Source organism: Prionailurus bengalensis, chromosome B2 (assembly GCF_016509475.1).
Source record: "Prionailurus bengalensis isolate Pbe53 chromosome B2, Fcat_Pben_1.1_paternal_pri, whole genome shotgun sequence".
Lineage (NCBI taxonomy): Eukaryota > Metazoa > Chordata > Mammalia > Carnivora > Felidae > Prionailurus > Prionailurus bengalensis.
Window position 1 is genome coordinate 42,344,889 of NC_057349.1, and position 22,714 is coordinate 42,367,602.

The following is a 22,714-nucleotide window of genomic DNA, read 5'->3' on the forward strand; positions in this document are numbered from 1 at the left end:
TAATGTTTTCTTATTTTTGAGAGACAGAGAGACAGAACATGAGCAGGAGAGGGCAGAGAGAGAGAGAGAGAGAGAGAGAGAGAGAGAGACAGAATCTGAAGCAGGCTCCAGGCTCCGAGCTGTCAACACAGAGCCCAATGCGGGGCTTGAACTCACGAACCGTGAGATCGCGACTTGAGCCAAAGTCAGACACCCAACCACTTACTTCCACATACTTCTTTCATACATCTGTATTCCTCCCCCATTTTATCCCTGCTCCTTTTGCTATCTGAAATACCATTTCCAAATTCTTACTCGTTTCCCTTACCTCTGTTTCATAAATTTGATTCAAATGTCGATGGCCCTACAAAGCTCCCCTGACTTCCTCAGGCAGACTGTGCCCTCCCTCTGTACCTGAAGCACTTTGTCCAAACCTGTGACACCACTGGCCACATGGCACTGCTTGCATGCACGTCTCCTACACTGTGTCGGAACATTCCGTTATCTCTATATTCCATACCCCCACTTCAACATATTTCTAATACAGTACTTGGAAAATGTTTATTGAATTAATAAATGGAGATGTCAGAGCTGTAGGGGCCCGAGGACATGTAGGGATGTTAACACATGTAGGGACCTTCCACTTCTCCATCATGAGCAGTTCAATTGTACAAATACGGATTTTGCCAAATGGACTGTTCAACTCAGAAAGCAATTGCTGTCCTTTGTATGTGACGGATGCTTTTACCCTATCAGGGAGGCATGTGCTTTGAACTGGTTTTCCAGCAGCGGTGGTGGGTGACAGATGGACTTGTAGTAGCATGGAGTCTGGCCTTACCTTCTTTTTCATTTTTAAAAATTTTAGCCATGTGTGAGTTGGTTGTGTGAGTGAAAAGAACCATCAAAAACCGAAGGTGTCTGCCCACATGAGGACTGACCCCTATTCCTGTCTTCTTTAGACAGCGGTTCAGAGAAAAGCACATTATAGAACTTGGGCTAGTTTTCTTTCTCTTCTCTTCTCCCCTCTCTCTTTTTTAAACTATTGAAAGCTTGCCTGGATGAGAAGCGCGTGTCAACTATAGCTCACTTACTTATGAGGCTCTTACCTAATTAGTCTAGAGTATGGGAATGGGTGTTTTAGGTTAGATCAGGAATGAAGAAGTAAGTCAGAGCCAGAAATGTAGTTTCTAACTTCTCTACTGGAAACTATAAAACCTGCACAAGTGTTTGAATTGGAAGTGACAGGAACCTGTAGGCCAGGCTGTGAACTTCTGGAGCCAGAGAGTCAACTCAAGTACTCCTCCCTGGTATTTCCATCAGGGGCACAGCTGCCCAACTGTCACCTTGAATGCACCTGGGCAAATTCAGAGCCTGACATTGGGCTCTGCCCTCACGACCTCTGCCAACTAATCAGTCAAAATATTTCCAGATCTGGAGAGCCTACTCCACATGTTGGGTAGATGCCCAGAACTGCAAAGTGCACTCCAATCAGGTGGGAGAGCCTATCCAGGTGCCAGGGCAAGAATTAACATCTGACTGACATATGGGCCGTGAAGTTTCTCTTCTCACAGCCTGGGGTCATGCAGAGGCAGTGTGTGGGGGTGGGATATTTGATCTGTGCATGCACAGCCTAGGGGATTTGGTTTAAATCAAATCATAATTAAAACACCAGTCAGGAAAACAAGGCATAATTATTTTTTTCCTGCGTATTTTTCCTACCTTGGATAGAGCCTTAAATACACGCTGGCTACAATAAAAGCCAGGTATCAGTTTCATTTTGGGAAGGTGTAAATTTTCCACTTAAAACAATCCACTTATTATGTTGTGGGATTAAGCCTGCAACTACATCGGTAAATTAAATGACAGTTCAATGATTATATTTGCGAGACTAAAGTATGTAACACTGTTTAAGAAATCATCAAAAAGTAAATCATCTCCAGTTCAACAGGCTCTCATCATGGCTGCTGGAGGGGGTTTCTGTCACAGTACCAATAAAACAGTACACAAATGTTTCACTTGAACAAAACTCCCTTATGAATGTTAGAGGTTTCTGGGATGGCAAACAAACAATGTGTTTTAATAAAACCAGTGTGCTCTTTTCTAATATTCACCTACTTAGATAGAAAATGTGAATTGAAAATTTAAATAGGATTTTTGTTAGGTGAACCTGAACAATTTAATATTATTATTATTATTAATTAATATACTGACGTTGTAGGTATTAAATATATATCATCTTCTTGTTCATTCACAGACTTCAAGGAGGATTCTTGCTATTTTTAGAGCAGTTTTTAAGTTTAGAAATATCTCAGCTGAGGTTAGTTCCTCCCAACGAATCCTTTTGCTGCTTTCATGAATTTATGAGTTAAAAGAATCCTGTGATTTTTTTTTTAAAGAAAAAATAATTTCCTTTTGGGAGTCACTCTAAATATTTTCCCACTCTCTGGCCATTCCCTCAGAAGACTGCAAAAACCTGGAAACTGCAATAACACGTTCAAATCTCAAGATCTTGTCCTTTTCGGATATTCTGCTCAAAAAGTTTCTCTTCGTTGTCAAATGTTCCTCTTTCCTTGTTCGAACTCCTCCTCTACTCTCCAAGATACAGCCTGCCTTTTACAATAAATAGAGATTCATTAACTTCTTGAACTACTTCAAATTTTAAAAGACTTTGAAGGCTACACACTTGGAGAAATTACACAGAGCTGATTAGGGCTCTCAACTTTGAGATCTACTTTAAAGGTGTCCCCCCATTAGAGAAGACTGGTTTTCTCCTTTTCAAACTATGTTCCTGAAAACTCTAGGATTCTTTGAAGATTTTCTAGGGGCCTCATAATTTTTTTTTTAAATGTTTATTTAGTTTTGAGAGAGAGAGAGAGAGAGAGAGAGCGCGCGCGAGTGAGTGAGCATAAGTGGGGTGGGGGCAGAGAGAAAGGGAGACACAGAATCTGAAGCAGCCTCCAGGCTCTGAGCTGTCATGTCAGCACAGAGCCTGATGCGGGGCTCGAACTCACGAACCATGAGATCATGACCTGAGCTGAAGGAGGATGCTCAACTGACTGGCACCCAGGCACCTCCTCATGATGTTTGATTTGAATGTCCATTTACAATTTTTGTGCTACTCATAATAAAGGTTCTGCCTTTTCACATTTTATATTTGAACTTCCTGTAAACGTTTTGCTGATTAGGATAAGGTTACGTCTTGGAATTTGGGCTTGTTAGATTTTGTTTGTGGATACTTTTAAAGCAGACCAGAGAAATATTCTGTATACAACTGGGCAAATGACTACATCACCTTAGGGTCTCTACCCGACGCAGAACCGAATTTGAGGTCTCTACTTCTGACACAGAGGTGAAGGCAGAAAAAAGCAAAATGCCTTTGACAAGTAGCTATTTACTGCAGAGACAAACTAGTTGTTAATAATACTTGAATTTTCAAACTGGAACTGGATAAGTCCTTATAAACAAAATCACTGGCTGCCTAATTTAAGGTATTAGTGCAGGGGCACCTGGGTGGCGCAGTCGGTTAAGCGTCCGACTTCAGCCAGGTCACGATCTCGCGGTCCGTGAGTTCGAGCCCCGCGTCAGGCTCTGGGCTGATGGCTCGGAGCCTGGAGCCTGTTTCCGATTCTGTGTCTCCCTCTCTCTCTGCCCCTCCCCCGTTCATGCTCTGTCTCTCTCTGTCCCAAAAATAAATAAACGTTGAAAAAAAATTTTTTTTTTAAAAAAAAGGTATTAGTGCAGACAGAGGGTTCAAATGAGAGAAGATCTCACTTTCCTTCTCCCTGCTGTCTGATGATTTAAAAAATGAACTAAACAGCTTTTACAGTATAATGAGATTGTGCCACCTCGATCTGGCAACACAGAATTATGATGTTCTGCTTACAACAGCAGAAATAGTTTCAGTAATGAAGTTCATTATTCATTCATCAAATTTGGATTCAACAGGCAAAGCAAAATAAACTTGACCCTGAAACTTTAAGCAAGTATTTGTCAGAAAAGGGTCTCCAGGTGACTGAGATTTTCTTTATGACATCTTTGAGTAGCTTCTAATGTTTTAAGATACCTTAAAAAATATTTTCCAGAAATCCAAGAAGGGTCGCCCTGGATTAGAAATGCACATATTGATTCTCTTTAAATATCACTAGTTTAAAAATGTGAGCATTTGTTAAATATTGTTAGTTCAAACAACTTTTAAGCAAAAAATTCTAACGATTTTTCTTTTGGGCCAAGACCCCTGCAGGCCTATGTAGAACATTATTGAGAACTGCTATATTTGTGAATCAAAACTTCTTAGCGCTGCATAAATAAAATAAAATATAAAAATAAAGTGGACACTGTGATGGATACAATATTACAACTTTCACCCATAACTTTGTTTTTGAAACACCTTCACTGTTCTTTTAAGAGTAGATCTTCTAGATATAACATATCGATTTTTTGAAATATCTTATGAAGAAACCCTTTTCTAGTGGAACATACACGTGTCTTCTACACAATGTAGTTTAAAAAATATGGTCTCATATTTTGAGGATAAGACCACTTAAAAAGTTAAGAACAGAGACCATTCTGCAAAGAGGAAGTTTAATGAGTAGGATTAGTAAGAATTCACTGAAGCCCATGGTCCTGGCAATCGATAGAATATTCCTGGCCACAGACAGAACTCTGGTACTTACTATGTAACCTTAAGCTGGTTACTTAATTTTTCTCTAAAAAATTTTTTTCTAATGTTTATTTATTTTTGAGAGAGACTGAGAGTGAGCGGGGGAGAGGCAGAGAGAGAGACACACACACACACACAGAATCTGAAGCAGGCTCCAGACTCTGAGATGTCAGCACAGAGCCCAATACGGGGTTCAAACTCATGAACCGTGAGATCATGACCTGAGCCGAAGTCGGACACTGAACCGACTGAGCCACCCAGGGGCCCTAATTTTTCTCTACGTCTCAATTTTCTCATCTATAAAGTGGGATAACTAACACTCATCTTGCTGTGTTGTGAGGAAAAATAACACAAGTGAAAAGGTTTTTCTAAAATAGTATATGAATTATGATTTGATATGAACCAACACTCATCTCGGATCCTACTGGTTTTCTCTGCCAAACTCTTCCAACTTCTTTATCCCTACATTTCAAACATTCTCTCCTTAAGTAATCCAAAATTGAACGCTGTCCCGATATTCAACTGTTTTTCACCTAGAGAAACCACAATTTCATATAATTTGACATAATGAATTTTGTCACTGAAATCTCCCTGCCCTATCTTAAAATTAAAACCAGTTAAAAGTTTTGCATTTTTTTCTAGAAAACACTCACTTTTAGGTTATTCTCATATGATAAATATGCCATATGTTAATTTATTTCAGAGAATCAGTAGCCCACAACCCTAAAAAGGTACATTTGCTCCAATCTCTAAGGGTAGATTTAGTACTTCCAAAAAATGTACTGAGAAAACTTTTGCTCCCAGTAACAACACAAATATTTAAGAATTCTTACCCCATTTATCCTTGGTATTTGCATTTGAAAATTATTCTAATATTTTGTGACATTTAACTTTCCCTGCCGAACAAATAAAATGCAGACAAATCTAATGCACTTATGACGCAAGAATTATTCATGAATGTGAAAGTCTAGATCGAAATAGTGAAAGCAATCCACTATGCCACTTTTGTTTTTCAAAGCTTCATGTGAGGAAGTCTTAAAGGAAATTTCCCATTTTTTATACCTATGTGTCTATTTTGAACATTCCTTAAGAACAAATGATATGAGAGCATCCCCCCCGAACCCACAATAGATATACCCACATCAAAGTAAAGGATCACTGTGGAAGAACAGTACACTTGTGAGTGAAGAGGCTGGATTCTGGGGTCAGTCCTGTCACTCACTTACAAGGTGCCTTTGGGTACATTGCCAAGTTTCTCTGAGGCTGAGACTAACTGGGCCTTCTCAAGTGTTAGCCAGCTCTAAAATACAGTACTGTGACCCTACCTTAGAATTTAAGCCGGCAGAATGGATACTGAAGCACAACTCGCTGCTGGGGGTGCACGTAAGGGATTATTTAGCTTAATGACGGTGCTTTAAATAAGCAACTATCTTGTCTCAGTATTGTAGTTCAACGGAAGAGTCACCTGATAACATGCAAGTTCGGGGAGATTAACATATTTTTCTACTGTGAATATCACTCAGCAGAAGCTAAAGTAGATTTCGGCATTACACACGGGATTCAGGTCATCTCACCCAGCGAACACGGTTTCCTGTTTCTGGCTTTCAAAATTACATACCTGGTTTTATATCAGCCACTCACAGTGCTTCCCACCGAGAGGTGGGATTGTTTGCACACCACGTGCAAACAGTGAGGCTCTTAGTGCAACACACGTTGGACCTTCTTCTACACGATGAACAACCACTACCTTGGGTTACTCTTTGGAGTATTTTCCCTGAAAAACATTTCGTTCTCAAAAACTTTAAATGCTTTTTACTTCTAAGCTGGCACAAATACAGGCACCCGGGTGGCTCAGTCGTGTAAGCGTCCGACTCTCAATGTTGGCTCAGGTCATGGCCTCGCAGTTCGTGGGTTCTAGTCCTGCATTGGGCTCTGGGCTGTCAGCACAGATTCTCTCTCTCCCTCTCTTTCTGCCCTTCCCTCTTTGCACGCGCTCTCTCTCTCTCAAAATAAATAAATAAACTTAAAAAAAAAAAACTTGCACAAATAAGTTCCAAGAATATATTTTTAAAAGCCATTACCAAAAGCATTTGAATTTTTAGGTTGAGAGAAGAAAATACTCTTCAAACAATTAAATACCAACTGATTTTTCTGATAGGAAAATTCCTTTAAAGCTTTTGCTACACTTTTTTTATTGGGGGGCTCTGATACCTTTCTTCCACGTTTATTTATTTTTGGGACAGAGAGAGACAGAGCATGAACGGGGGAGGGGCAGAGAGAGAGGGAGACACAGAATCGGAAACAGGCTCCAGGCTCCGAGCCATCAGCCCAGAGCCTGACGCGGGGCTGGAACTCACGGACCGCGAGATCGTGACCTGGCTGAAGTCGGACGCTTAACCGACTGTGCCACCCAGGCGCCCCTCTGATACCTTTCTTAAAGTAAGTTTTATTTTACCCTTTACTATTCTGTGTTTTCTTAATTTTCTAACATACTAACACTACCCTCAGTAAATGAAAAGAATTACTAAAGAAATGATGGTATCAGTAAAATATAAAAAATGTAAAAACTGTGGAAATAATATAAAAAAATTATCACCAACTTTGATATACTCAACAGTCTCTGAAAGTTGTTTTTAGTAACTTACATCAACTGAATTTGATGAAGCTCAAAAAAATTTTTATTTTATTTTTTTAATGTTTATTTTTGAGAGACTGAGACAGAGCGGGAGTGGGGGAGGGCCAGAAAGAGGGAGACACGGAATCCAAAGCAGGCTCCAGGCTCTGAGCTGTCAGCACAGAGCCCAATGTGGGGCTCAAACCACGAACCGTGAGAACATGACCTGAGCCAAAGTCGGACACCCAACCGACTGAGCCACCCAGGTGCCCCTCAAAAAATTTTTTTAAATGTTTATTTATTCTTGAGAGAGAGAGAGAGAGAGAGAGAGAGAGAGAGAGAGAAAGAGAGAGACAGAGCACGAGTGGGGAAGGGCAGAGAGAGAGGGAGACAGAATCCAAAGCAGGCTCTAGGATCTGAGCTGTCAGTGCAGAGCCCGACATGGGGCTTGAACTCATAAACCATGAGATCATGACTTGAGCCAAAATTGGATGCTTAACCGACTAAGCCACCCAGGTGCCTTTTTTTTTTTTAAAGTTTATTTATTTATTTTGAGAGAGAGAAAGGGAGGGAGAGTGGGGGAGGGGCAGAGAGAGAGAGAATCCTAAGCAGGCTCCGTGCTGTCAGCGCAGAGCCTGATGTGGGGCCAGAACTCACGAACCGTGAGATCGCAACCCGAGCTGAAACCAAGAGTCGGACGCCCAACTGACTGAGCCACCCAGGCGCCCCCAAATCACAGACTCTGAGGTGATTTCCAGAATTATGGGAAAACTAAACAATCATAGGAAAAATAAACAACAGGCAAAAAGTAAAATTCGGTTTTGAAAATGTTCTTTAGTATGTGTATCCAGAAAGTCAGGTACGTAGAGGGATGGGGACAATCGCAAATGGGTTTTAGGAGGCAGATTTTGGGGCTGGAAGTTGGAAGGCCCAAATTTTAGACCTTGGTTATATCATTTAGTCTAATTAATAGCTTCACCTCAGAAAAATTACATCAATCTTCTAGGTATGATACTTTCTATGAGCTTCTGCACAGGATTGTGAATACATGAGAACACAGGAAAGAAAGAAATCACCAACTAAAACCAATAAGCTAGACACAGAACTGCCATAACTCCTTGGTCAGTGATGGTGGCTGAGAAGTGTCTCCACCACCTGCGTATGAACGGCAGGCTGGCCGGTGTCTCAGCTCTCCACCCCTTTCCTCTCTGTGTCAGCAGCCACTAGGTGCAAAGCATCGTCTCCCTCTTCCTCCTCACCTCCACCTAACACAGCTTCAATCTCTTCTTCTGACATTTCAACTCATTGCCTGGGTGAGGAACTCACAATTCTTTATGCAACGAACTGTAGTTCTGAAACCGAGCATGTTGTGATTTTTGTACAAAATTACGTCAAAAGTCATTAACAGAGTGGAAAACGGAATGAGGACTCACTAAAAGCAGATTGCTACGGGTTTGTTGATTGACTGATGTTGGAATTAGATGTCTGTGCAACCTACTGTTATTTTCATTCTCTAAATCAGTTTCCAAGTATTGGGAATTGGCTACATATGAATCAAGTGATGGCTATTTTAAATTAGCCATCACATCTATATATACACCAGACAAGCACTTAGATTTGGAATGACATGGTGCAAGGACACAATCTTTATGTCTCCTAAGTATAAGCTAGTTGTTATGAGCATTTCAGTTTACAAAGGAACTGGTAGGCTAGAGGTAACTGAGCTCAACTTTTGTGTATGAAAATTTAGGTCTCAATCCATGGTTACTACAGACGCAGTCTGCATGCCTCCTCTCTTCTTAGGAGTTGCAGCTCAAAACCTACGTAGCAGTGTCCCTAGGCAGCATGAAGTATTATTTCAGGGAGTGAGCCTCAAGGAGCTGGACATCAACATGCCCCAACATCAGAAGCACCTCCTTTTAGCAGCTGAAGGTATGTGGGGGCCAGGAGAGAAGCGCCATATTGTTAGATACCCAGTCTGCAAATCTCTCCCACTTTAAGGAGAATTTTTAACTAATCTGAAAGACAGATTTATGAAAGGAACAGCATAGGGAATATTGTCAATAATATTATAATAGCGTTGTATAGTGACAGATGGTGGCTACACTTGTGGTGAACACAGCATGATGTATAGGGTTGTTGAATCACTGTGTTGTATGCCTGAAACTCCACTGTGTGTCAATGATACTTCAATAAAAAAGGGGCAGATTTATGTATTATATATAATATATACCATGAAACTAGGTCTTCCTGATCATATTAATCATGCTATAAAATAGAGTAGGCACATTCAGTCCTGCAGCCTGGGCAAATTATTATAGCTCTAGGTAATAAAGCAGACTTTTCAAGGTGGGTCTTTTCTGAGGACTGATGAAAATGCACGCACCCCCTCTCTGGTGATTTTTACCAAATGCTGTCACTCTGGTAGTGGCTAAGTGAACTTTCGAGGTCATGGTTTATTTGTTCTATTTTTCCAGATCTGTTTAAATTAAGCATTTATAAGTTGCAACCTTAATTTAAAAAACCATATTGGTTATATGTTTATTACATAAACAGTAGCTTAAATCATATCTGAACTTGGTTTCAAGTACATTTTCTGAGCATCTGATAATCTCAGATTATCAAAGCAACATTACATGAATAACAGAATACCAGTGAGGCATATATATATATATATATATATATATATATATATGTGTGTGTGTGTGTGTATATGTATATATACATATATATATATATATGACATGTGTGTGTGTGTGTATACATCAACATCCCCCAACATCAGAAAAACCTCCTTTATACACACACACACACACACACACACACACACACGTATATAAACAATGTCATCAACCAAGATGGTTAAATGATCGGTCCAATGTATTTACATATAAAAAACTTGGAAGAATGAAGCAGCCACCACTCCTTCTTATGACTAGGAGATTTTCCCCTTATATTGGATGTTCCTTTATGCAATTTTATCCATTATTTTAGTTACCATTTTAGGTTCTTTCTCAAAAATCCTGTTTCCCCTTGTTATTCTTTAACCTGCCCCCTTTTCCTTCTCTCTCCACTCCACTGCCTCAACCTTTTAGTCGTTATTTGGCTCTTATCTATGGACTTGATAGTTTTAATCTTTTGTTAGAAGATGGTTCTTTCAATCTCAGTTTTTGAATTCTTCCAACCATCTCATATTTTTCTAAATTTCATTTTTATTTTGCCTTATCACTAAAAATAATCTCACCTACCATGCAGGGAAAAAGAAAAAGAGATACTTGATTCATTCTGTCCTTTCAACTGAATGATCTAAAAACATTCATGCAGAAGGATATATTGCTTTCATCAGTGTATTAAAATCATGTCCTCATAACATAGAAGACAAATTTTACATATTAAACAAAAGCGAAAATAATAGTTATGATTACAAAAAACTTCTGGACCCAAATATACAAAGCTTGAGACACATTCTTGCTGTCACAGTGAGCATCCATATAATTCACTAATGAAAATTAAGAACGGAAAGCAAGCATTCCTTTTAACTAAAATGAAGAAAAAAAGGAGATGATAGAAATCATGATTTCTATCAACGGATAATAGTAAAACCCATCCTCAGGAGAAAACTCATAGTATATTATACTTATTTATGTATGTATGTATGTATGTATGTATGTATGTATGTATATGTGTATAATGTTAAACATATACGTAGTCTGCTTTAGTGTATTAAGCAGAAATGAATATGAAGAAACCAAACAAATAGTAAATTCTAATGTTCCTCAGCCTTCAATCAAACTTCACTTTCTGAATATCAAACCCATGCCTCATACAGAGAAAGACTTGGAGAAAGTTCTATTAACAGGAATAAAGATTTTTTTAAAACGGCCATGAGATGAGCATTTAAATAAAACACACACACACACGCACACACACACGCACGCACACACACACACACACATACACACACTTTCTTTAGGCTGTTGAAATACAGTCTTTAATTCTCCATTAAAAAAAAAAAAACAAACCCTGATTATAAGCTTTACAACCATTTGAAGATGTGAAAGACTATCTGCATTTCAGCCTACTTCAAAGCCAGTAAAGAAATCATTTCTTCTTCTTCCAACTCAAAGTATGTTTAGGAGCAGGACATCTGATAGAAGTGGCATTGCCAATCTAACCAATTTTAAAATATAAAGTGCTTCTGGCAATATTTGGATACATATAATTTGACAAAAAAGTTTTATAAACCTAAGCTTTGAAAAAATAGAAAATATAAGCCCCAACAACAAAAAAGCATAATTTGTAATTGAAAGAAAATAATATTTTGTAGAAAAAAATTGTCCTTCCAAAAAGAGACAAAAATGACTAACTTTTATTTCCCAAGAGGACTATGCCACTTTTATACAACAAAATTACCGTCGCCACAAATTGCTTTCAACAATTCCATTGCTTCTTCATTTGACCACTTGAAAATCAAAATTCTTTCAGATTATAAATATAACTTTTTATAACTCTGTTATTACGTACTGTGAATGGGGAAAGGGGGCCAATCTTGTGGCCGTAGCGTCGAACAGCCTCTCTGATGTGGCAGGGCTGGATGGCATCGCTGTGAGCCTCAACACCACAGGCCGCAGTGCTCTGCGACAGAAAAACACATAAATTGTTACTAAATCAAAAACACACAACAGAACTACAGTGTATAAAATATGAAAATAAACTTTTATAAAATGGACGTTTTTTTCCCCTTTGGGATGCACATTCCTGCTGCCATATACTACGTTTAAAAAAAATTCCATTAACAAATCAAAGATGACTTTTACGTGACCCCTTCCTTAGCAGACCTACCAAATGCAATTTTTATGCCCACAATATTTCACCTAGGCCTGCCTGTCAGGGTGCAGGAGAATACAGCCACTTGCATGTAGATGAGAATCGTCGTGGGGGCTTGCTGAAAGAAGTTATAACAGGAAGTTATTTTTTTTGAAAAACATTTAAACATTTATCATTACAAATGTTTCTTCGGGACCTGTTGGGCATGTTTCTGAAATAACTTGAGGGTCATCAATTTTAAAATGAAAAATATAAAATTGCTGTATATTTATTTATAATACTGGGGTCTGTCATAAACAATCATGTTAACTTGGTTCCTAGGGCCAAAAGAAAATAAAACAAAACCTGTCTCTTTTAATCTGCTTCATCTGTAAAAAGGCAGGTTTGAAAGTACAAAAAGACACAAGAAAGAAAAAGATGATCTGCCAAGAGGGTATGGATACCAGCTCAAGAAATGTATGTAACGTGATTTAAAAAAATTAAAATGTTCAATAGGAGCAAGGCAGCCTTGTGGTTCAGTTGCAGGCTCTGGTTTTCCAAATACCTGGGTCCAGATCCTATCAGTTACCAGTCCTGTCAAGTAATGTAATATCTCTGCATTTCAGTTTCCTCATCTATAAAATTGGGGCGATAATTTTAATTGCTTTATACTTCAATGGGTACCAGATGCCAGTCATTAACATTAAAGAATCAACGAAGAAACAGTAGTTTGTGTATTACTATAGCTGTATTCTAGAGGTCAGTCATAGTCACATGATGATTATATGTCTTTCTGATAAATACTAAAATGACCACTTTCATAATTCCTTCTAGGAGTATAACTAATATGACCGCTATGGATGGTAATTGGCAAAATCTTGTCAAATGGAAATGGACCACCATTTTTGACCCAATTTCACCTCTAAGGATTTATCCTACAAATATCTTACACAGGTACACAATTTTATATATCGTATCTATACTCTCACTGCAGAACTATTAGGATTGATGAGGTAAATATTCCTCAATGAGGGAACACTAAAATAAATTATGATACATCCATCGAATGAAACAGAAACTACAGCAACCACCAAAAGTTCCATCCCTACTCCTACGGAACTACCTCTAAGACGTATTGTATGAAAAAATGCAAGGTGTCCAACTGGGTGGCACTATGTTACCACTTATTTTTTTAAAAGGCCGAACATTATAAACTCATTTAAGCATAGAATATTTTTGCAAGGGTACGCCAAACATCAGTAATAGTCCTTATCTCTTGAAGGATAAATGGGTATCTAAAGGACAGGGATTAGAAGAGACATTTTCACTGTATACCCTTCTGTACTTTTCAGATGTTCTTTCTGTACCTTGTGCATGCTTTTCCGATAGCTAGTAAAAGAATATAAAAATTCCCATTCAATGAGAACATCTGCTAATTAAGCTGAACCTGAAATAAAGTGTACAATATGAAACAAACCAGATCTTGACCATTTTTATGATTTTAATAAGATATGCAATAAACCAAATAGGAATTCACTCTAGAGTCTCTTTCTCAACTTCATTCCAACAATGCCCTAAATAACATCTGTTGTGCCCGCAATCACACAAATTGTTATCTTAACCCTTCATTTGGCACTGATATATAAGTACACAGGATTTTTTTTGAATGTTTTCTTGATTCTAATTTCAAATACTTTGTGTCGGTTGGAATATATTAGAATAAATGCAATTAGTAGGTATCTGATAAGGGTAAAGACTCTTCTGTGAGTCCACTGGGCCCCAGAAGATGAATATGACTAACACAGACTCATTAAAGTTTGAGGCATTCTATCCACTTGTGGAAATCAATGCAAATGCTTAGCTGGATTTGGAATTTAGAGCTAAGTTTTGCAGTGGAAATACAAAAGAGAGAAATCAAGAGGGTCAATATTCTGCATAGTAAGTAGGATGGAAAGTTCCTCTACGGGATCTCCTTTCTCCCCACAACTTGGATTTATGTTTCATTTCTTTCCTCCATGGCCAATGTATGATTCTACTTTTCTTTACTTTTCCAAATAAATTTGGTTTTAGTCAAAACCATAGGACATTTGGTCAAAATCTCTCAGAACCTCTGGCATGGCAATCAAATAGGATTTCAGAACACTGAAGGAAACGTAAGCTAGAAACTAATGGTTGAAGCGTGATCTTCACTAAAAACATGAAGCTAGGGGCGCCTGGGTGGCGCGGTCGGTTAAGCGTCCGACTTCAGCCAGGTCACGATCTCGCGGTCCGGGAGTTCGAGCCCCGCGTCAGGCTCTGGGCTGATGGCTCAGAGCCTGGAGCCTGTTTCCGATTCTGTGTCTCCCTCTCTCTCTGCCTCTACCCCGTTCATGCTCTGTCTCTCTCTGTCCCAAAAATAAATAAACGTTGAAAAAAAAATTAAAAAAAAATAAAAATAAAAACATGAAGCTAACTTATATAAAAAACAAAAATATCGGGGTGCCTGGGTGGCGCAGTCGGTTAAGCGTCCGACTTCAGCCAGGTCACGATCTCGCGGTCTGTGAGTTCGAGCCCCGTGTCAGGCTCTGGGCTGATGGCTCAGAGCCTGGAGCCTGTTTCCGATTCTGTGTCTCCCTCTCTCTCTGCCCCTCCCCCATTCACGCTCTGTCTCTCTCTGTCCCAAAAATAAATAAACGTTGAAAAAAAAATTCACTTTTGTGAAAAATGTCATCAGATTTCCAATTTGCCCATTTCCGATTTATCTACAATTAAGTAACCGCAAACAGCAGGAAGTTACCATGTGCACATTTCTACACTTTCTTGACTTGCCCACTGAGTTCTTTGGAAGGGAACCTTTAAATCTAAAATGACAGATTTTGGAAATCTCTTCACATTTCTGTCAACATCCAGGACTTCACTAAGGTACCTGTAATCTGTTCAAATTCAAAATTCATACCAAGTTGAGAATTTTTAATTTAGCAGTGGCTCTACCCTTTTTGTAGTACTCTTCATAATTGTTTCAGAAGAATAAGCATTACACTTATATATTTGTCATTTCATTTTTAAAACTCTTCTATTTGGGGGCACCTGGGTGGCTCAGTTGATTGAGCATCTGACTTTGGCTCAGGTCATGATCTCACAGTTCATGAGTTCAAGCCCCATATTGGGCTATCTGCTGTCAGCATGAACCTGCTTTGGATCCTCTGTCCCCCTCTCTCTCTGCCCCTGCCCAGTTCATGCTCTCTCTTTCAAAAATAAATAAACGTTAAAAAAAAAAAAAAACAAACATCTTCTATCTGCTATGATCACATTTAAAGAGTGCTAGATTTATTTATCAATTCATCTCTCCCATTCGGATTGTGCCAACACTTTAGGATATTCTTTATTTTTAAAATTTCAAGGATAAAGCCTACATATTTGACAACGTAAGGAGTCCTGTTGTGTAACGAGTGATGAAATCTTCACCAAAATAAATCATTTATCTCCTTGAGAAAAGCTCTTGGTAAAGTTCTTCCTCATATGTCAGGTCCTCCTCCTCTTGGCTGCATTCATACCATTCCAGTATTCTTCCACTGCATCTTTACTTATGTCTCTTCATCCAAAAGCTGATGTGGGGAACTGGAGGCTGAAGTATCATATGGAATCCCACATATTCCTGGATTGGAGCACTGTCTCTCCGCTTGTCCTTGCTGGCTTACGTTGAATAAAGTCTCTCCACAGTTTGAACTCGCAACTGTGGTCCAAGGAAGCTACACTGAATTTGTATTGCTGCTGGATCTCAAACAAATATCTGTGCCTGTCCTGACTTTTAAAAAAATGGTCAGCAAGTTAAATCGTCCTATCCTTTCTCGGCCTTTCCCTTGCCAGGGAAGTCCAATTTTAAGAAGGACCTGGAATCTCAGATAATGGCCACTTACTCTTTCCACATCCAGAATGATGGACTAGATCTTTTGTTAAACTTGAAATATTGGTTCTTACAGAGGAGGAGCACATATTTCAGATGAGAGCAAAACAAAAGGTTAGTACTACTATTACTGATATTTTTATTACTCACTGACCTCAAAGGTTGATTTATAATCTGACTGGCCAGGTATGTGTCTTCCTTTTTTTTTAAAAATTTTTTTTTTCAACATTTATTTATTTTTTGGGACAGAGAGAGACAGAGTATGAACGGGGGAGGGGCAGAGAGAGAGGGAGACACAGAATCGGAAACAGGCTCCAGGCTCTGAGCCATCAGCCCAGAGCCCGACGCGGGGCTCGAACTCACGGACCGCGAGATCGTGACCTGGCTGAAGTCGGACGCTTAACCGACTGTGCCACCCAGGCGCCCCCTTTTTTTTGTGTGTGTGTGTCTTCCTTTTATTCACTGCTGGACACGTAGCTTTCCCAGAGCTTTGTGCTTATGGAGGATTCTTTTCAGATGAAGGTGGGCCATTCTTTGGCCAAAGAGTACAGTCTATAATATAGTTAGTTTCAATAGTTGATTTTCTCATTTCAAAGTTTAATTGAGATGTTTACTGTGAAAACTGTAGTTCTATGTAACTAGAAAAATCTTTTCTTTAAGGAAATCAAAACTAGAAAAGGTACTTGAAGAGAAGATGAGAGTATCACTAGATTTAAGGATTCATACATTATGAAATCTGGAAGCAATGCAAGATGCCATCTGTTCTGAACTTCCCCAACTCCTTCCCCATTTTATAGATGAGAAAGTGAGGATAAGGGACATGGCCAAGATTATAGTGACAGTACCCCTGTATGGCTATACATTGAATCTAGGACACATGGCTTCTAGGACTTCTAGGACACATGGCTAATACATATAGGCTTTATGATTTTATGTAGAATGAGTTGTACCATCTTACCACCATAGCTGAAGTTTCCCAGGACTAAAAACGAAAACACAGCAAGAGTCTGAATGTAGAAAGATGTGGATGAGTAAACAGAGAAATAATTAATAGCTTTAAAGTGGGAAATTATTCTGATGTCACTGAGTTTGAATTTAGGAGAATTCAGATATGGACTAATCTAATAACTTTACTCAGGAAACCTTTTCTATAAAACAACTCTAAGGTGATAGCTTTCAACAAGATTTGGAGAGGAGTATTTACATATTTAAGAGAAAAAAAGAATTCTGCAGAAGTTTTAGAAATTCTTGAAATTTTTATGTATGTGTGCATAATTATCTCAAATGAATTACAACTTCTTACATACTTAATAAAGCAAGTCCACTGAAGAGGTCTTTTAGGTAACATTTTGTTGTCCTAATTTCAGTTACTGAGTGAGCTGGAGCTCTATAGCTAAAATTCTTTAAAACTACTTTATAATACAGAAGTTTCTTACAGTTCAAATTTTCCCTTAATAAATAAGCACTGAGCTCTGTTGTTTTGTAAATGGAAGAGGAAACGAGATATGAGACTAAAACTTAAATTTGCTTACTATCATTATAAAATTATATCTTGGCATGGTTCCATTACTTGTAGTGGCAAATGGTTCTTATTGTAGCAACTGAGATTTACTTATTTATTTAAAAATTTTTTTTAAATGTATTTATTTATTTTTGATAGAGAGAGAGAGAGACAGAGCATGAGTGGGAGAGGGGCAGAGAGAGAGAGAGGGGGACACAGAATCGGAAGTGGGCTCCAGGCTCTGAGCTGTCAGCACAGAGCCCAATGTGGGGCTCCAACTCACAACTGTGAGATCATGACCTGAGCTGAAGTCGGACACTTAACTGACTGAGCCACCCAGGCACCCTGTCAACTGAGTTTTAGAAAGGAGTATCAACTTTAAACAAATTATGAAAAACAAGAACATGAAAGCAATAGTGACTGATCAAAACCAGACAGAAATTGGAAAGGGAGTGCCTATATTTAGAAGAAGAGAAGAACAGTGGCTTCACTTTCCTGTTTTTACTGTTTTAGTATAAGGGTGGGCTCCAGTCAGTATAGGGGGCACATGACCTTAGAGACTTTAAGAAATATAGGCCAGAATTCAGGGCACCCACAGCAGGTGTGAAGTGAGGAAGGAAATACCAGAAATGGGCAAAATCAAAGAAGGTTAGTCCCAAATTCCGTGTACAAACTTTCCCAAATCGATTTCTCTGTGGTACCAAAGCCAAGAAACCCAGTTAAAATGACATGAACTGAGGAGAGATTCCAGCTGCTGCCATTGAAGAGGAGTCTGAGTTTCAAGTTTAGAGCTCAGTGTAGAAGAGTAAATTGTCTGCTTAACACACATGCACACAATCACCACCACTATCAACACCAAGAACTCTTCATATATAAGAGTTCACATATAAAAGAGAACACAAAATTTCTATAATATATTACCTATGATATTACCAGGATATAACTGAAAATTACTAGACATGCAACAATGTAAGAAATTGCCTGAGATGAACAGACTGAGAGAGGAGGCATTATTTTGGTCTCCACTGAGCCTAAGTATCACAGAAAGCATGATTTATACTCAATGGAGATGAAAATAAGCCATATTAATTGACCAAAGAAGGATTTTAAAGCAGCTATTATAACTATGTTCAAGAAGATAAGGAAAATACACTTGTAATAAATGACAAATAAACTAGATACACAACAACTAAAAAGAAATCACGTGGAAATTATAAAGCAATTAAATAGAATATCACAAATAAAAAATTACTGGATGGGTATAACAGACTGGAGCTGATAGAAGAGCCTGGAACATAAAGAAATACCAAAGAATTTATCCAACCTGAAGAAAGAGAAAAGACTGAGAGAACGGTTAAACAGGTACCTGTGGAACAATAACAAAGTAACTATCAAATATGTACCTGGAGTCTCAGAAGTAGAGGAGAGACAGTGAATTGAAGCATAAAAAAATATCTGAAGAAGTAACTGCTGAAAATTCCCCACAAATACTTAAAGGTATAAACCAATAATCAAGAAGCTCAGTGAACCCTAAGCAGGATAAATACAAAGAAAACCATGTTTGTAGATATCACGGTCAAACTGCTGAAAACTAAAAATAAAGACATAATCCCAAAACCATCCAGAGAAAAAGAACACATTACAAACACAGAAACAATAATACAAACTACTGACATATGATTGAAACAATGGATGCCAGAAAATAGTGGAATGGTATCATTAAAGTAGTGAAATAAAATTGCCAACCCAGAATTCTATATCCAGTGAAAATGTCTTCTAAAAATGAAAGAAAAGATATTTTCAGAAATATGAAAACTAAGAGAAACCATCACCAGCTAAACTGCACTGTAACAAATGCTAAAATAAAATTTAGTAGAACAAAAGAGGAAAATAATACCATAAGGAAATCTGAACATAAAAAAATAGTAAATGTTAAATGGAAATGGTAAATGTTAAAGTCTATTTTTTCTCTTAGTTTCATTAAAATACATTTGATTATTTAAGGTAAAAATAGTATTATGGTTTATAACATAAGAAGATGTAAGATGTATCACAACTATAGCGTAATGGACAAGAGTAAAGTACATGCGTCTTACAAATATGAGTCTCATATTTTATGTAAGCAGTACAATAACTCCAAGTACACTGAAAATTTAAGGATATATTGTAATCCTTAGCATAACCACTGAAAAAATAATGCAAAGAGGTATCACTAAGAAACCAGTAGATAAACTGAATTTCTTAAAGAGCACAGAACCCAAAATAAGAAAGAAAAACTGAGAAACAAAAATAGAACAAGCAGAATACAAATACCAAAATAGTTGACCTATATCGGATCATGTCAATAAATACACTGAATATCAGGGAATTAAAGACTATAATTAAAAGATATACTTTAGAAAGGAAAAAGAAGCAAGACCCAACTATTTGGTGTTTACAAGAGATGTGCTTTAAATATTAAAGGCACAGATACACTGAAAGAAAACTGACAGAAAAACATATCAATGTAAACAGTACAAGAAGGCAAGAAGGCTATAGTAATCAGATAAAATAGAACTCAGAGTGAATAATATTACCAGTGCTAAAAGGAAGATTTCATAAAGATACAGAGGTACGCCATCATCATGGATTATATGAGTTGGTACTGTTAAGACATTCATAACCCCAAGCTGATGGAAGTATTCAATCTGATCCCTTTCAAACCCCCACTAGGCTTTTTTGTCTTTTTCTTCCTCCCTTCCCCTCTTCTCCTTCCTTCCTTCCTTCCTTCCTTTCCTTATTCCTTCCTTTAGGTAGACACTAAGATGTTGATTCTAAAATTTATATAGAAATGCAAAGGACACAGCATGTCCATAAAATTATGGCTGAAAGATAAAGTTTGAGGTCTCATACTACCCGCTATAAGACCTACTACAAAGCTACAGTAATCAAAGCAAATGGTACCAACAAAACAACTGACAAATCAGTCAATGAAACAAATGAAATTCCAGAAATAAAGACTAGATATGTGGTCATTTGATTCTTTCTTTCTTTCTTTTTATTTGAGAGAGAGAGAGAGAGAGAGAGAGAGAGAGAGAGAGAGAGGTGAGAGAGAGAAAGAGCGTGAGCAGGGTGCAAGGACAGGGAGAGAGAGGAACTTAAGCAGGCTCCACACTCAGCACACATCCTGACATGGGCTTGATCGCACAACCTGGGGTCATGATCTGAGCTGAAATCAAGAGTTGGACGCTCAACTGAGCCAGCCAGGTGTCAATGGTCATTTGATTTTCAGCGAAGCCACCAAAGCGATCTAATGGAAGAAAAGAGTCCTCAACGAAAAGTTTGGCAATAACCAGATATCCATATGTAAAAAAGTGAACTTGACCTCCAGTCATATAATACACAAAAGTTAATCTGATGATGATGAAATTGAAATGAAAGTGATACAGCTTTCAGAGGAAAACACTTATCACCATGACTTGAGAGTAGTCAAAGGTTTCTTAGGATACAGAGAGCAATAAACGTGTGAGAAAACTGGATGAATGAGACTTCATCAGAAGTTCAAAACGTCTGCTCATCAATATATACCATTAAGACAATGAATAGGTAAGGCATGAACTGAGAAAAAACATGTAGAAAAAACATCTGACATAGGATTATTGCATAGGATATATATAAAGAACCCCTACAGATTGGTAATAAAAGACAATCTTCCCTCAAAATACTGTAGAAAAGATTTGAAGAGACTTTTCCCTTAGGAAGATACATGAATGGCCAGTCAGCACTTGAAAAAATGCTTAACATCATTTGTCATCAGGGAAGTGCTAACTCAAAGTAAAATGAGTCGCTGTTGAATATCCATTAGAATGGTTAAAAATAAAAACAATGATAACACCAAATGCTGATGAACATGTGAGGCATATACTGCAGGTGTAAGTATAAAACGATACAAATATTTTGGGAAAAAAAAGTCATGGAGTTTCTTTCTTTCTTTTTTTAATATTTATTTTGAGAGCGAGCAAGAGAGTAGAGGAGGGACAGAGAGAGAGGGAGAGGGAGAGAGAGAATCCCAAGCAGGATCTGGCTGTCAGTGGGGCTCAAACCCACAAACCATGAGATCATCACCTGAACCGGAATGAAGGGTTGGATGCTTAACTGACTGAGCCACCCAGACGCCCCACTCTTAGAGTTTCTTTGAACACTGAACACATACATACTCTATGGCCTAGTACTTTAATTCCTAGCTATTTACCCAAGAGAAATAAAGGCATTTGCCCATAAAGACTTTCACGATAAAGCTCACAACAGGTTTATTTAGAATACCTCAATAACTGGAAACAGCCTAGGTATCCACCATAATCAGAATAAATACATTGATATATTCATACAAGGGCATATTACTCAATAATAAAGAGGAATAAATTACACTTATACGGAAAAACAAACTTCAAAAATATCTTGAGTGAAAGACATTTCACTCAAAAGAGTTTACATCCTACATTTTTCTTATATGATGTTCCAGAACAGAAAAAACTGAGCTAGTATGAAAAAAATCAGGACAATGAGTGCCTTTCTAAGGATAGTGGCTGGTATTGACTGGGAAGAGGCATGCAGGAACTTTCTGAACTGATGATAATGTTTTACATCTTTGAGAGGGATTTACAAAACAACAGGTTACACATTTGCCCACATTCGTCAAAGGGTATACTTAAGAATGGAGTGGTTCACTGTGTGCTAAGTTTTACCTTAAAAAAAAAAAAAAGAACCACAAAAAAATGTTACATAATGAAGTGCTAAGCCATGAGGTGTACTAATGTCTGTAGCTTACTTGGCATTGTAGCTAAAAAAAAAAAAAAAAAGATGAACTGACAGATGAGCAAAGGAACAATTAGATGCAGAGATATAATAAAAGTCAATAGGTAGATAATACCGTAAGTATGGTAAAATGTTCACTGTAGAATCTAGATGGCAGATACATGGTGTTAACTCTACAATTCTCTTAATGTTTTTGTTACGTTTGAAAATTTTTCTAATAAAATATTAGAAAGAAATCGTTATCTTGCTTTATCCAGAAGAAACCTGTTACGAAAGTTTCAGTAGAAGTCATTAAGTATGGTCAAGCATAAATTGGTTGTTTCTAAAAATCTGAATGATGCGCAAAACAGAGCACATTTTCCAGATCTCTGAAACAAACTCAACAAGCCTTTCTCCGCTCTGCATCAGAAAAACGAAAACAAAACAAAACAAAACAAAACAAAAAACCAAAAAAGGAAAAAGAAAAAAAATTTTCAC

The 22,714-nt window shown here is 37.9% G+C and overlaps 1 protein-coding gene across 1 annotated transcript in view; it reads right to left on the reverse strand.

Moving 5' to 3' along the window:
- The window catches only part of SUPT3H (SPT3 homolog, SAGA and STAGA complex component), a 540,189-nt gene that overhangs the window by 75,368 nt on the left and 442,107 nt on the right, over positions 1-22,714 (reverse strand). The window contains exon 11 of the mRNA XM_043591577.1: positions 11,778-11,888. Within this exon, the coding sequence (XP_043447512.1) occupies positions 11,778-11,888 (111 nt within the window). The remainder of the gene's footprint in view (positions 1-11,777; positions 11,889-22,714) is intronic.